Raw genomic sequence first — 17,299 nt, 5'->3', positions numbered from 1 at the left:
CTGCAGGTTATTTTATGAAGGCTAATTAATAGGTACTTACTCATTAAAGACTAGGTCTGGCGCAAAATAGAGAAATTGGCTGTTTGTATGTTTGTACGATCTCCAGCTCAAGGCAAATGATGATAGACACATCCAAGAATACTGGATTAGGGTAATTTGGTCCTCAAGAGGCAAGTTTTTGAATCCTGAAGAACAGAACAATTAATCACAGAAATACACTTAGCATTTAAGTACATTCCAGGAAGACGCTTCTTAAGGCAACCCCAAATAGTCACCTTTCTCTAACAGACTCAGATCAATTCAATAGCCATTTAAGGAGCACCCACCATGGGCATGGCCCTGTTTAACGTCTTATTTTAAGTTTATTTATTGAGAGAGAGAGAGAGAGAGAGAGAGAGCACGCGCATGCACGCATGTGTGTGCGAGCAGGGGAGGGGCAGAGAGAGACAGAATCACAAGTAGGTTCCTCCCTGTCAGTGCAGAGCCCCACTTGGGCTCAATCTCATGAACCGTGAGATCATGACCTGAGCCGAAATCAAGAGTTGGATGCTTAACCTACTGAGCCACCCAGACTCTCCAACATTTCATTTTAAATTCACCCTAAACTTTCAATGAGGGTGAACTGCCAGAACAAACAAAACCAGGGAGTTCAGACAGCTTCACTGTGGGTAAAACCTTTGGTTAGACTGAAAGAATTTGTGTTAACTTGTAAAACTTGCTTCATCCTATTCACATTAACATTCAAATAAAGACTATTTTAATAACTGTCAACTCCTACATATCTATAGTTAACTTTTGTGAATTTGCAGTGGTTGAAAAAGTACTATTCCTTGTTTCCCCTCGTCTGGGAGAATACTGGACTTCAACAAAGGTATAAAGTAGAGTAAGTGTCTTTGGCATCTGTCCTCCTCTCTTACAGTCTTCATTTCTGGGCTTACATCAGCCCATCTTTTGTTCCTTTTCTCACCCCCTGTATTCCCAGGGACATCATGGTATTCTTCTGTTTGCAGAGTTTCACCAGGGCATGTTCCTCTTCACAGACCCAATCATCAGAGCTTTCCCCAATCTTTTTTCTTATGCCTCTTGGCTGACCATAGGTAATCCAAGAAATTGCTTATAAATTACATTATTATTATTATTATTATTATTATGGAGACAGAGAGAGTGCGAGTGGAAAAGAGGGGCAGAGAGAGAGGAAGAGAGAGAATCTTAACCAGGATCCATGCCCAGTGCGGAGTCTGACACAGGGTTTAATGTCATGACCGTGAGATCATGACCTGAGCCAAAATCCAGTCAAATGCTCAACAGAAAGAGCCCCCCAGGCGCCCGAAGAAACCGCTTTGATTAACGAACTGGGACAATGTGATAACAATTCTAAGTGATGTTTCTGTAGATTAAGAAGGACTTTATTAATAAAATTCTATAGCATAAAAAGTGACTACAGTAGGAATTTCAAGGACAATTTAAAGGGTGCTGGAGGCAAGATGATATTTTCAGAAAGAACAGTCTTTCAGGATCTCCTACAACTTACTTGATAGGTCATGGTTTACTGGTCTATGCTCAGATTAGCCCTGGTTATGAGCTGCTAATAATGGGCTCACCTTGCATTTTCACAAACAGACTGTATTTCACCTTATCGATAATTCGAGGTGGAAATGTCCTATTTCAATCACCAGCACAAGAAACGTAGATTAACAACAGAACCCTTAGCCCTAACAGCTCAGGAGAAATGAGCACATTGACAGATTTTTCCCTACACACTTGATTAGTTTGGTAGCGATTACAAAATTTGGTTATGAGGACCTGACAGAAAGCTAACTCCAACTGCACTCTTGGGGAGATGGTGAAATGTGTTGCCCTGACTTCTCTTCTTCAGGATGCAGACCTTGAAAGGAGAGGCATGCCTACCTGGAAGTACCTTTGCCCACTTCACGACTTGGATCATCTGTTTGCCTGCTAAGCGGTTTAGAGTGGAGAGTAGGTTTTCGGCTGTGTCTGGTTTTGAGTTGTCGTAGCCTGCATACACGATCTCAGGCTCGATGTTTTCAAGGATCGCAACAGGGGTAGGCGTGAGCGCTCGTGAGATTGTGGACAGCTGAGGAACCAGCGCTGAGTTGACGGAGGGCTCTTTTGCAGGAGCTATGTACGTTGTCCCCTCCTCGGGGCTCTGGGGGGGTGGGGGAGGGGGCGGGGGCTGCTGCTGTGACTGCTCCTCGTGAATACCTTTTAACTTGCCCAACTTCTTTGACTTTCGAGCTGTAAAAGAAATTGTAAATAATAAGGGCAAATTTAAATTAGGATTGGGATACCTTACATGAGGTAAGTTACAATTAAACATTGACTTAGATGTCTTGTCACAGTAACAGAAATAGAGCCTTCTCAGTGATTTTCTAATATCTGGCACAGTCCTGAATGTTTTATATTAATTAACCAATTTAACAATTTTATGAGTAGGCACCATTAAGTTTCTTATTTTATAATGAGGAAACAGGCCAGAAGGGTTAAGAAATAGGTAGGTCTAAGAGCACACAGCTAACACATGATAGAGATGAGCGTTCAGAGGAAGGTAAAATTACTTCCTATGCTAATAAGTTACATATGTCTCCATTAAATCTTATATAAACCAATAACTCCCGCCTATTCTCCACCAGGTTGCCAACACATGCTAGAATGGGTCTTATTCTAATGCAGTCTCTGCTCCCTCTAATTAGCTCTGCTGGCCCCTTTACTAGTTCCTGTACTTCTCTACCACTTACTCTTCCTGTTCTGGTCCATGTGTCATCGCTGGCTTATGCGGTTATTTAGCATAAATTCTGCTAGCCCTAATCCCCAGTTACACTGTGAACCACTGAAACACAAAGACTGGGTGTTCCTCCTCGTTTACAGCCCCCGTGGCATGCTGGTGAATGCTATACCTGGAGAAAGTGATTTATAGATTTCCACTGAATTAATGGGAGAGCAATCAACCCCAAAGCAAGGCAACAAGATGGAATAAATTAAGTATCTAGATGATTTCAAATTGGAGAGCTAACTACTAAGCTAACTACATGTATAGGAATTAATGCTGAAAAAAAAACCATGTTTAAGTTACATCAACGCACACATATACAATATTTAAAAATCTGACCCACTCTATATTTTGAATACAAATCAACAATTCACATATCATATAATCCAACTAAGAAATATCATACTACGATATTAGAATCCCACTTCAGATTTTTAGGAGAACTTATTATGTACGAGTGACATTATGTTCTGATTTACCCAGAACAGTCCTGGTTTATGCTGGTTTTCCCAGCAAGATTACCAATAATGCCCTGTTTATTCTTACAAGTGCCATATTTTGGACAATAAATATAATGTGGTCATTTTAATTAAAACCAAAGGATCAGTAAGTATTAATTTTAACAGAAACAGCTTTTCTTTCTCATTTTTCTCAAGGGCACTTAAAATAGACGAGAAATGAAAGAATGGGGAAATGTAAGGGAGACTGGAAGGTAGATGGGAGGTTGGGTTTTGGATGGCAGGTGTGTGGGGTCAATGGGTAGACAGATAACTGTTTGTTTGTTTGTTTGTTTGTTTTTTGAGACAAAGAGAGACAGGGGAGGGGCAGGGGAGCAGGGGAGGGGCAGAGAGAGAGGGAGACACAGGATCTGTAGCAGGCTCCAGGCTCTGAGCTGTCAGCACAGAGCCTGACATGGGACTCGAACCCACAGACCGTGAGATCATGACCTGAGCCGAAGTCGGATGTTTAACCAACTGAGCCACCCAGGTGCCCCCTTATGTATGACTTAAAGGATAAAAAGAAAAGAAAGCTTAGAAATGCCAAATTGAGCTTAGAGCTACAGTGATAACTTCTTTGCAATTGTAAGGTTTCTTTATTTTATTTTTGTTTATTATTTTTGAGAGAGAGACAGAGTGCGAGAGGGGCAGGGGCAGAGAGAGAAAGAGGGACACACATAATCCAAAGCAGGCTCCAGGCTCCATGCTTTCAACACAGAGCCTGACGCAGGGCTCAAACCCACAAACTGTGAGATCATGACCTGAGCCAAAGTATGACGCTCAATCGACTGAGCCATCCTGTAAGGCGCCCCTGTAAGGTTTTCAATTTCACTGAAGAATTTCAAAACTCTACTTAGTTCAAACACGTGAGGGACTTCTAGCATACACGTTTAATGTAGAGTAGAAATATGCCACACTAATTAGCTTGATTTTAGAAATAACCATTCATGATTACAATCATGGCCATTCATCTTTACCACATTCATCACAGAAACACTTACCAATTTAGATGAACGACAAGTCACTGGCCAACAATAGATCTACCTGCCACACATCTATTAAATACTGGAACTGGGCTTAAAAGATATAATTCCTATATTTTAAGGAGTTTTAAAATTAGCAAAACAATTTTAAAGCAGTCATTTCAAATCGTTTCATTTCTTTACAGACTACCTCCATCAATAAAAGATTTCTGGCAGAAAAAATCTGATGTTTGGAATTGTTTTAATGAAAAGCAAATGTATCATATTCACATGTGCTAATGGGAAGCTGTCGGCAAGTACTGCACAGTAGTGCTAAACTTACGGTATGTAACTAAGATGCTTCTGACAAACAAATGAGTGAGCCACCAACCAAGAAAAAAAATCAGCAAAGTGCTTCATCGATAGCATACTGATTATTTGGGGAAAATAGATACTTGGGAACTGCCTGGGTCACATAAACTTTTCTCTAAGCCTCAAGGAGAAATGGAGACGATAAGGCTCCCCTCTCCTATGTCACAGAGGGCTAAATGGATAAGAAAAATAAAAACATGTTGAAAGTTATTGCTGACACCTGAAGTAATATTTCAGTGTTACTTCCATTCTTTCCATAATTCTTCAAATAGTAAAAATATTCCAGTTCATTAAAATGTCCTCCTTCTTTATAAGACTACATCTGATGATAACTGTAATTTGATTGACTAGCAACACCCAAGGGTTATAGTTTCAAATTTTATTAAAAGTGATATTTGCTTGCAAATTAATTGTAAAAATCATATTTCTTTTTGGCCTTAGGTCTATACTGCTGTGTTTATTCTCATGGCTGACTTAAGGTCAACGCTATAAAATATCACGAACATTTTCTCTAGCACTTATCCACAAGGCTATGGCTTGTAGCATAACCTATTGAAGAGATTATCAACATTATGTTTGGTATTTCAGTTACACTTAACTTTAGCCTATGATTTTGGGAATATATGTGGGACACGCTTGGAACTGAGTAATAATCTATATTTATTTAAACAGCTCAAGGTAATAAATATCTTCAGTATGTAGATTTTGCAGCCATGTGTATCCATCCAATATCTTTTCTAAAAGCACGGGGAGATACATAATTAGTTATACTTATATTACTCGAAGTAGCCTTTCTAAAGTGTTTGGAAAGTTTATGCTGCTCTTCTAACACGTGTTATATTCTAAAATGAAAGTTCCTAAAAGTTGGTAATAGTGTCTTACACATTCCTAAAACATCCTTTCCATTATGCTTATGGGTACTTAATAAATGCTGAATTTATTTCAAATTCACATTTTGAGAAACTTTAATAAATTATTATACTCTATTAATGGAGTTATGCTATATGGTTTCCTTTCTAATCCTTCTTTCTTTATCTAATTTGCATTATTTTTATACTTTAAGATTAGCCACAGCTTCAAATCCAAGTGTATAATTAAGATGTTTGCTAATTACACAGGAAAATCTTTTGCCAAAGATCCTTAATAAGCATGTTTCCATTATCCAAAGCATCAGTGAACATAAATTGGGGGTCTTAGCACTGCCTACAAACCACCTAAATTAACATGGAGTTAATGGGCATCGGGCTTGGGGACCCATGCTCCCAGGTGGCCACAGCCACACTTCATTTCTTAAGTGCCAGCAACAGCTGTGTGTGTGGGGGGGGGGGGGGGGGGGGAAGGGTGCATGGAGGGGTACATTAATGTGAATTTAAACATGTCCCAGTCCCACTTGGACCTAAAGGAGTTTCACTCATTCTACGTGGATGTTACAGTAACTAGTATGTGCTTCCTGGCTGCCCTCAGCTGCCAAGTCCTTAATTACCAGCAACATTTGGGCAGCTACTTTTTCCCGGCACTGCTGGAGGCCAGAACTCTACAGGCTCTCCACGATTGTTCCCCCCCCCTCCCCCCCACAGAAGCTGTGCAGTGGGGAGGCCCTGCTTCCTATCTTGACCAAAATGCAGAACAGCAAGCAGGGCGCATCTGGTGGAACCTTATAAAAAGTGTGAAGAATTCCCATTGAGATCTCACGATTCACAAAGGCCTTGAGACATGGCATGGCAGGTCTTCCTTTGTGGTTTACTCTATGTCCCAAGGTGGACAGGACCAGTAACATACTTTTTGACAAACTACTGGTGTGGAAGAATGATGGCTGGATAGGAATGATTTCATTTTTGCACCTCACAGTAAGATGGTGGGATGGGACTCTCCCATGGTTCATGTTACTTTCATCGTGATCTTTCTCAAGTATGTTCAATTAAAGATATTTTAGTTCAAGAAATGGGTAATTAGGACAGCCTTCCCCCTGCCCCTTCTGGGGTAGAATAAAAGACTAGTATGAGATTTTTTCAATCATGACATTTCACTGGAGAAATTTAAAGTGAGAATTCTGTCATTTTAGAAATGTCTTGAAGTTTTAGGTCTTGGCAGTAAACATTAGAGAGAATAGACTGAGGTTATACAAAAACATGTCTTTTCTGTTCACGGGCCAAATATAATTTCTGGTTTGAAGCCACAGGACAGTAACAGTACCCACCCATTCCTCTCTCTTCTCTCTTGCCACCCTCGCCTTGCTCCCGTTTGCCCTATCCTCCTCATCCTCTTTGTTTGCGTGGCTTCTCTTTGCTTTCCTACTGCCAGAGAAGACATGCTCAGAGAGTTAGGGGGACAATCGAGTATTTCTGTGTCATAGAACCAAAGGAAGGAATGTCACCATTCTATAGGTTTAATAGTTTTGCAGCAGGACCTCTCTAACTGGTACTAACAGGAAAAAGAGCACATATTGTTCCCAAGGCAGTACATACTAATGGGAGTGGGGCAACCATCCAGGGGCAATGTGCCTACACGGCTTTAGGAATAAATGATTAGCTTCTCAATGGATAATAAAAAAGTGCATTTCAACTGTTTATAAGTACTCCTTGAGTGGTTAAAGAACTTGAAGACAGTGTTTTAAAAAATATCTCTGGGGGCGCCTGGGTGGCGCAGTCGGTTAAGCGTCCGACTTCAGCCAGGTCACGATCTCGCGGTCCGTGAGTTCGAGCCCCGCGTCAGGCTCTGGGCTGATGGCTCGGAGCCTGGAGCCTGTTTCCGATTCTGTGTCTCCCTCTCTCTCTGCCCCTCCCCCGTTCATGCTCTGTCTCTCTCTGTCCCAAAAATAAATAAAAAATGTTGAAAAAAAAAAAAATTAAAAAAAAAAAATATCTCTGAATAGTCTCACGTTAATGAACAAAATTTAATAAATTAACAGGCATTATCAATGTTATTAGCATAGAACACATGCTAAGACAAACTCAAACCTAACTTCTGACCACATTAAAAGACTTTCCACATTACACAGGCCTGCAGATGATAACTATATGAGGTGATGTATTATGCGAATTAGCTTGTGGTAATCATTATACATGCACATTATATCACAATACCATGTAGTACACCTTAAATATATATAATCTTTTATTTGTTAATCATAACCTCAATAAACCTGAGGAAAAAAGACATTCCGAATGAGTGGATCTCCATATGTTTAATTTTAATATGTGCACAGGGTATCTATAGACATCTTTGTATCTTTAATAAATATAATTTTGTGGCTACCGTAGAATATATTTATTCACTACTTAGCAGGTAACCAATATCCACCCACTGTGTAGAGGTATGCTGTTTTTGTGAGCAGTGCAATGTTGAGTAACGAGATCTGAGCCTAGACAAGAGGTAACAATCTTGGGGAAGTTCGATCAATACATAAGAAAGTAATTAGGTCTATGAAGTGGGCAATGATAAGTTTGGGGTCGGTGGTACTGACAATATATTTGGAGAGTCAGACAATGGCAGGGTGAAGTTGTTGCATCTTTCTATGGGAGGTCACAATTTACAATACCCCTCTGCCATTAATTCCCACCATGTCCTGGTTTGCTTCTAGTGTGATTCATGTTATACGGAAGACCCATGTGGACCAGGCCACCTTCCTGTGTTGGGAATCCACCCAAATTTAAGCACAACTGACCTCCCCTCAAAGAGGGGAGTCCCTCAGACCAGAAGCCAAATCTCAGAAGAGAGACTCAGGGGAATCTGAGGCAGTCAGAATAGGGGTTCACTAATTGTGCAGAGAGGGTAACAAGGTTCTGAAGACAACCCCCAATGACGTATTCTGACACTTTCCCTGCCAGAGGTACAAAGTCAGAAAGGTGCAAAGTCAGCACCTCCCTATAAGGTACTTCTGGGGGCTAGACAGACAGCCAGACTTATGAAGGTGAAGCAGCATGTCTTCGAGGTCTGGCCAGGTTGAGACTACTTTAAATCAAGCAAGAATCTTACAAGAGGAAACAATGTCAGAGAAATGGCCTCTTGGTGGTAGGTTTGTATTAAAGCAAGAGACTGCCATAGGATTGAGTGGCAGGGCTGAGCATAAATCGTAGTTCCAAAGCTCTCTGTGGCATGACTTCTTTTCTTTTTTAAGTTTATTTATTTATTTAGAGAGAGACAGAGACAGTATGAGAATGGGAAGCGCAGACAGACAGGGAGAGAGAGAATCCCAGGCAGGCTCTGCACTGTTAGCACAGAACCTGACATGGGGCTCGAACCCGCGAACTGTTAAGATCATGACCTGAGTCGAAACGGACAGTCAGATGCTTAACCATGCCCGTAGTGCCCCTGGGGCCCTACTCCCACAGAACTGTAAGCAGTGGTGGGGCAGGGAAGTAGACGGCACCTCAAGGCCAGCTGGGGTGGAGGGTGGGCTGGTTACATGGAACACCTTCTACCTGCACCTTGCCATTTATGTGCTGATACATACCCCAAGGAAGTCTCAGGGGGAACAACAAAATGACAAATCTTTTACCCACAAAGCCCTGGACAAAAAATGCTTAGTGAAGAGAGAAAACAAAGTGGGAAAAGACTGGGATCGACTTATTCTACAGTAGAGGGTGAGGAGGGACGTGAGAGACGAAATAGCAATTTCAAAAACTTAACAAGGCACGTGGCAAACCCTGGTGAGGATCTGCTTTCTATCCCCATTGAAGTTAAGATAAGATATAAAGGGTTTAAAGGGCAGAAGAAGGGATTGAGATTAGATATCAGGAGAATTTCCTTCAAGTGTTCTGGAATGCATTATGGAGAGAGCCTGGAATGAATTACCAGCAAGAGCACGTAATATTATTTCCTAAAAACTCTAAAGTAATAGGTAGACAGGCATCCTGCTTGTCTGAGTGCAGTTCTGTCCAAAGGTAGAAAAATGTGATTCAATGAGTTACTGAGATCCAGTGGCCCCACAATGGAAGGAAATCAGACCTCCACTGTACGATCAGACCTCCACTGTACGTTCCGGCCTTTCATTTGTCTGAAAGGAACTTCTCTGGTTCATATTTGTTTGAGAAACAGGAATAAATCCCTTACCCCTATAAATGTGGTAAGAAATAAATTTAGAAGTATTTTTCCAAAATAAGCTCAAAAGACAAATACTGCGATGTCAGAATGCATGCCTGGAAGAAGGTCCAGCACCATGGAAAAAAACACGTCAAGTCCTCTATGCTCTCTTCTACCCTATCCCCCAGCAGTCACACCTTGTTTGTTAGAAACAGTTTCACCACTATAAGCTACAGGACTGTTTGCTTTAGTTCTGTGTTTAAAATGGGCTCTTTGGTTTTCTTCTAATCCTGAGACTATGTAATTTTCTTAGTGGGGAAAAAGCAATAGTAAAGAGCTACCATTGATTGGGGATCTGTATGTTAAGTGCTAGGACACCATCTTTTAAAAATATCTCATTTAATCCTCCTAAGGGCCTTGTGGGGTAGGTACTATTGTCATCCCCATTGTTCAGAGGGGTGCAGTGGTTTGCAGGGGGTCACAAGGATGGCACTTGTGACTGTGGCAGTGTCAGCAGGTGGTGGGCTACTGTAATGACATGGAAAAACAGAAGAGAGAAACCCCATTACGTTTGCAGATGACATCAAACCAAGAGGCCAAAGGGGTGTGAAAAAGGGCCAAGCCCTCAAATGACTTAAATTTTCGGCAAGGTTACCATTAGGTTACCTGTACTGAAGAGATTATTAATCTCTTTAACAGGAGGCATATAACACCCTGTACCAATCCACAAGATATTTTCTTTCCTAATTCCTTAGGCAGAACAGTCAACTTCTGTGGACTCGGGGGCTGCTCCTGTAGCAGGCAACCCAAGCTTTATGCTTTTGCTCCATGTGAAGACACCGTAATCCTGATGGAAGGAGATACCAACAGGCAGAATTCAAACTGGTCTGTATGAAAAATAGAATTCATAGGGGAAGAAACTACTACTTCTGATTAAAAATAAAGTTCCTAAGTTCCATTGCACCTGAGAGTTGAGTTCTTTGCACAAATAGATATTTGAAATCAAATGAACATTCTTAAGAAAATACACATTATTTATCTGCTTTGTAAATTCACATTCTTTAGGAATAACTATGCCATGCTCAAGATTGATACAACTGTATACGCAAAACAAAACACAAACTAAGCAAAAAAAAAAAAAAAGTAGAGAAAACCTCCATCTAGTTTTATAACATACTTAAAATAAGAAAAACAGAGCCATGATAGCTGTGGACGGCAAGCAAAAGTTCCCTCCCTCAGTTAAAAAGTTAATTCTTTAACAGCTGCAAGGGTTGCCTTCTTGGCATATGTTCGAGCACAGAATTTATTACACAAAGCATGATCTCATTGGGTATGCAAGGTAAATAGTCTCATTAAGGATGTTTTATGAAGAAACATTACTGTTCTAACAAGGTCAAAGGGTGAATAAGGTATGAGAAAGAGGCAGAAGGCAGTGACCTGGAAACAGACTACAGTGCACAGCTTAATTTACTGTGCCTTCCTGAGCCCCAGCACGATCCTCCATAGGCTCAGGCCAAAAAGAACTGGTCAGATGCTAGAACACATGCTGGGCAGAAAACCCATAGAAAGGGTCCCATGAACACCTCCTCAAACCAGCAAGTCTGCTAAATAGGATCTACCTTAAGCAATTGTATGTATGTATTTATAAAAGTTTATCCAATAGATATATTAGGAGGTTATTTACCCTAGGTTAATGGCATTTTTCTTTATAATATTTTCAGCAAAACATTCTGTAAATAAGCTCTCAGAGAACATTTAAAATATAATGCTTTGGGGCGCCTGGGTGGCGCAGTCGGTTAAGCGTCCGACTTCAGCCAGGTCACGATCTCGCAGTCCGTGAGTTCGAGCCCCGCGTCAGGCTCTGGGCTGATGGCTCGGAGCCTGGAGCCTGTTTCCGATTCTGTGTCTCCCTCTCTCTCTGCCCCTCCCCCGTTGATGCTCTGTCTCTCTCTGTCCCAAAAATAAATAAAAAACGTTGAAAAAAAAATTTAAAATATAATGCTTTAACATTTGCCTGAGTGTCACATTTAGGCAGGTTTCAATTATTCCGTTTTTCCCTCTTAGCATCTGCTCTCACTTCACTGCAATGGCTTCTTCGTCTTGGACTCTTTAATTGTACCCAGTGACCTTACGACTTACAAGTATTCAAGAATTCTAATGCAACGAAGGAAGATGCCTAAATTCAATTTCAGATTTTTTTATGACTAGTATTTGTGTATCTGAGAAATAAAAACTATGGAGTGGAATGGAAAAATATGCAGATTAAGAGAATAGTTTTATCTCCAATACCAGTTTTTTTCAAAATATTTTATCCTTAGCTCAATACTCATTCTGTAAAAGAATTACTTAGAGCCACATCATTATAGTTTTAATTATCTTTTACGGACTATTACTTAACAGCATATTTTATATAAAATTGTCTCAATTTTAAGCAAATTATAAGTAACGCTTTACATTATTTACATGAAAAGTAAACTGACTAGGTTCTAGTCGAGACTACCAATGTTGAGATTATAATTGAATGATTAAAAATTATTAAAACTTAGCAAGAGAAAGAATTGAACTAGATAACAAAACACAGAATAATAATACCATGAATTGATATAGACACATACTTTTCACACCTGGCATAACACAGAAAACATTCTGTATTTCTGACTACCATTAGTCTAGTGTTTTAACATTTTAAAAATGCAAGACAAAGAAGCCAAGCAGAATTAAAAAAAATATATTCATATTAGAAGCTAAGACTAATATAAAAAAAGGATGAGTGTAATAAGTACATGTTAATGAGTAACAGGATGCCACTCAAGTTGGAGGGGGGGCAATTAAATAGGCCTGAGGGAAGAGAGAATGTCAATGTTTGTATCTTTTATGCATTTTAAATAAATATTACTCTACATTTTATTCCACTGACATTATCAGAATAAGTCTAAATTAGGAATTAATAGTAGCCAATGATGCATGTACTTGAAAAAAAATTATTTTTCTAGGCTGGGATCTCTTCAGGATACAGGCTGAATTGGTCTGGAAACTCCCAGATAAAGCAGAGCCAAACCAAATGGCCTTTTTTGAATAAGTGATTCTCTTACATTTGCTTCTCATGGTTTCATTCCAACTTTTCTCTGCACACAGAGTTAGTACTAAAACATTTTGAGGCGCTCTGATGATGTCTTGTGTTGGCAGGTCTCAGGTCCCTGCTGAGGACGAGGCCTTCTCAGCTGCCTGGTGGTGAGCAGAGCCATGCCAGGGTGGGGGCAGACACACATGCCTGACCTCGCAGCTCTGTTTAGAAGATGAACGGCTATTTTTTCATCTGGTATTCTGCCACAGTGTAAATTCCAGAGCTTTGGTGACTCTCTCAAAACCTAATTCAGCACGGCAGGCTGGACAAAAAGAGTCTTTAAAAGAATATGCTTTCCACTTAAGTTTCAAAAATATTATTCAAATGTATACCACTTAGCTACACTAAAAGCAAAAGGTCCAAGAAAGCATTTAAGAAAGTTGTTAATAAATATGATGCTAACTCATCAAAAAGAAACTTTTAGGAGAAGTAAACATTAGATCCCTTTTTATATTGAGTGATTCCTTATAATCTATTTTGCCTTCACAGAGGAGAAAGAACAGTAGATTTAGATGAAAACAAGTCAGCCCATCTCTGCCAGAGCTAGAAGATGAGCTGCCCTGAGGAGGTCTTCTGGAGACGATTTAAGTAGTTCCGGAAGGATAATTGGGCCATTCTGGAAGTTTTCCTTTTGGGCTGTAATTCATATTTATGCCACTGTTAGTAACTTTTAAAGTAATGTCACATTTACAATAGGGATATTAAACAAAAACACTTAGGGTTTCTTCTCACAAATTGCCTACCATTTTCCTATCAGTATTCTGCTTATGTTCTAAAGATAGGTTTCCCTTCATTTAAAACATAGTCTGCTAGCATGTTGTGATTTTTAACACTTCTATATGTAACTGGGAAGAATTCATGGTGTCTTTGATGATAAACTTCACTGATGGCTTTGCTGATGTTAGAACAAGTCTCTTCTAGTGTAATGGGGTAGCCCACGGCTGTCCCCCCAGAGCAGAGGTCTTTGCTAGGAGTCAGTTCCTCATTGCTGATTTGGGTTAGCGCCAATTTCATGCTAGGATTTTCAAACAGACAATGTGGTTCTAAGTTACACACCATGTAAAGCACAATTTTTAGCGTCCATAATAATTTTTAACTTCCATAACTGAATGGGGATGATACAAACCTATAACCTTCCCTGCAAAGAATTTGTATTCTTTAATAGCAATTTCTTTGGGCCCAGAGTTAGGATTAGAAATTCTTTTCCTTTCAATTTGGGAGAGTGTGTGTGTGTGTGAGAAAGCACACATGCAAGGGGGGAGGAATGGGGGGGTGACAGAGAGAAGAGAAGAGAAGAGAAGAGAAGAGAAGAGAAGAGAAGAGAAGAGAAGAGAAGAGAAGAGAAGAGAAGAGAGAAAAGAGAGAATATGAATCCTAAGTAGGCTCCACGCTCAGCACAGAGCCCAACACAGGGCTTGACCTCATGACCCTGGGATCATGACATGAGCCGAAATCAAGAGTCAGACGCTCAACCAACTGAGCTACCAAGGCAACCCTAGAAATTCTTTTTTAGATTCAACAGGGGGTGCCTGGGTGGCTCAGTCAGTGGTTAAGCATCCGACTTCAGCTGAGGTCATGATCTCACAGTTTGTCGGTTCGAGCTCCACATCAGGCTCTCTGCTGACAGTTCAGAGCCCGGAGCCTATTTTGGATTCTGTGTCTCTGTCTCTCTCTGCTCTCCCCCTACTCATGCTCTGTCTCTCTCTGTCAAAACTACATAAACATTAAAAAAAAATGTTTAGATTCAACTATTCTCCCTTTACAGACATGATCACAGAGAATAAAAGATCATGAGATATGCCCAGAATAATGATACACTCTACATTCATTTGTTTGGTTTCTGTATTCTCATGCTCAGAACTTGTCTAAGCATTTTATTGCACAGCAATAAAGGGGGAAAAAAGGGAAGATAAATAAATGAATGCTTTGCTGACATTCGAAAACTGGTTATATGTCTTAACGTGAGGACTACAGTTGCCATTCTCTAACAAAGCTGTTAAGGGAAATAGAGAGTATGTTAGGTTTCACCCCAAGCCCCAATGAGCTAGGTTAGTCTATCCAGAAAATAACTGCAGCCAGGGGCTCAATGAAGCCTTGGTATGATAACAAAGGCAGGTCAGGTGCCCTCCAAGAAGCAGCAAGCCAAGTACAGTAGGAGAGGGCAGGCAGCCCTGCCACTTCTGACCCTGAGAAAGTCTAATGAGAGATGAAAAAGGGAAAAGCCAAAAATAAGTGTTTTACCTTTTTAACTTCATAGAAGAACAAGACTAGAGACAGGATCCAGGAAAGAGGTACTCTCCATCCCTAATCTTAGGGTCCAATTTGTACTGCTGAGTTTGACACATCAGCATGATTTCCTTTCTGTGGATGCAATCATGGGAAATGATTCTGCCCTTGACCCTGACACATCCTTGGGGAAAGGGTAGGGATGCAGAGAAAAGCTGTGATCTTCTCCTACCACAGATGGACCCCCGACGATTCAACGTTGGATATCTATATTGTGAGCACTCTAACAGAGTTATAGCCTTCTAGAACAAGAAGGAACATCACAAATCAGCCAGTTTAATCTCCTCATTTTAAGTCAGATGAAATAAAGTTCCAGGAAGATGAATTCACTGAGATTCCAACTGGTAAAGGGGATTTCTACACATGGCCTCATCATTTCAAGTATAGTAGCCTGTTGGTAGGGTCATCCATAAGGATTTTTACAGAGGAGGGGCTCAGGGAAACCCGTGAAAACACATTTGCTCAGCAAGACATTTACCTGTATTTATTTATTATGAAAAACATTTGATGAATATTATGAGGGAGAAGCTAACGACCTCTCCCCAGGCCATTCGATAACTATTTTAATATCTGCCAATAAACACAAAGCCATCCAGATAGAATTCCAGCTTTCTTAAAAATAGCTTCTTTGGGATTATGATGAGAAGTGGTCAAAGTTGGATAACAAAGTTACCCATGACCCTTGGTGGCAAGCTGGTTAGCAGACCAACGATGTTTGCAACTTACAACGATTGTAAGTTGTCTTATCTGTGTGGAAGGACATCTGTGTTGGTAATGACATCCCAGAGGCTATGCCTTGATAAATGATCCAAATAACTGCCACGTATCCTTCTAATTATAAATTTCAACAAGACACTGAATAACTGCTGTAGACCTATCAAAGTCCTGTGATTTGAACTCAATTTTTATAATACATGGGATGCCAGTCATGAGCTGAAGCTCCTGAAGGCAGGTATCTGCATAAACATGTAGTTTTCCTGAGTTCCAGGAAGCATTTGGAGAAATAGCTCTTATGTGCCTATAAATGCCCTCCCTTTTTGCCTCCATGGAACAACTACATGGCATAAACTATGATCTCAATTTTTGGTAATATTTCATATGCATCAGTTTGGTCAAGGAATCACTTACATGGATTATTTCTAATATTTTCAAGTTTTTAATCTTTTATTTTCAGGGAAGCACTATCAACCAGTGAAAAGACATATAGTATATTACAAAAAAAGTAGAGAAAAGAGACCAGAAATTTTGGGAAGAAACTCTGTAAGATATATTATTCAGCTACTTGGATGACTGATTGTCCATAAATATTTTAGTTTATTTCCCAAAGTGTAAATAACTATTAAAAGATATGTAATTTTTAAAGGCTTAGTAAAAGTAACAATATAGTTAAGGAGTTCAACTAATAAAGGATCCAAAAAAAGTGGAGAGAAGCAGATATTATGAAAACGAGGATTGTCCTACCACTTTCACCGTGGTCTGTGCACGGTCTTCCTTAGAATCACCTGCTTATTTCAAGAAGCAGAATCTTGGCCCACCCCAGATCCACATGTCAGAATATCTACAAGTGGGGTCTGAGAGTCTCCATTTTTTAGAAACTCCCATGTAGATTTTTTCTACATTCTGAAATTGAAAACTACCAACCTAAAGGTTCTGAATGAGATTCCAGGAAGAGGAAACAGAGTATCTGGGAAAAAGTGCTTTAAAAGAAAGGCAAGTAAGAAGGGAAGGAGGGATACACAGAAATTAAAAACAGGGTCTACATGAAGATTTCTCAATCGTATCACCATTGACATTTGGGGCCACAAAACTATTTGTTGTTGGGTTCTGTCCTATGCAACGTAGAGGCCTATGCAATTTAGCGGGATCTCTGGCCCTTTACTCCCCTAAAGGCCAGTAGCACACTCTCACTCTAAGTTGTGGCAACCAAAAGTATTTCCAGACTTGGCCAAATATCCCTCCAAGGGATATAATTGCTGCTGATTGAGAACCACTGGTCTACGCTACGGAAGTTGATAAAAACAGGAACAGTAAGCTAGAAAGATAATTAAATTCCTAGACTATATAAAAACAAGCAAATGAGAACTGAAGTAAGCAGCATGCTAATTTATGATGCTCCTAAAGTTAGTTTCCTTGATAGCAAAAGTCACAAACTGGAAAGTAAGCTAAGTAAAATTAAAAACAACAACAACAACAACAAAAAACCCCTTCATTTTCATCATTCAGAATGTGGCATATTTCACAAAAAAAT

The 17,299-nt window shown here is 40.0% G+C and overlaps 1 protein-coding gene across 4 annotated transcripts in view; it reads right to left on the bottom strand.

The window, feature by feature from the left end:
- Positions 1-17,299, bottom strand: part of NR3C2 (nuclear receptor subfamily 3 group C member 2) — a 358,647-nt gene that overhangs the window by 76,205 nt on the left and 265,143 nt on the right. For all 4 annotated transcript variants that reach the window (XM_058721206.1, XM_058721208.1, XM_058721205.1 and 1 more), the window contains exons 5-6: positions 1,909-2,256; positions 41-185 (exon numbers count right to left, since the gene is read on the bottom strand). In XM_058721206.1, coding sequence (XP_058577189.1) covers positions 41-185; positions 1,909-2,256 — 493 coding nt within the window. The remainder of the gene's footprint in view (positions 1-40; positions 186-1,908; positions 2,257-17,299) is intronic.

This window comes from Neofelis nebulosa, chromosome 3 (assembly GCF_028018385.1).
Source record: "Neofelis nebulosa isolate mNeoNeb1 chromosome 3, mNeoNeb1.pri, whole genome shotgun sequence".
Lineage (NCBI taxonomy): Eukaryota > Metazoa > Chordata > Mammalia > Carnivora > Felidae > Neofelis > Neofelis nebulosa.
This window is presented reverse-complemented; position numbering and strand designations above follow the sequence as displayed.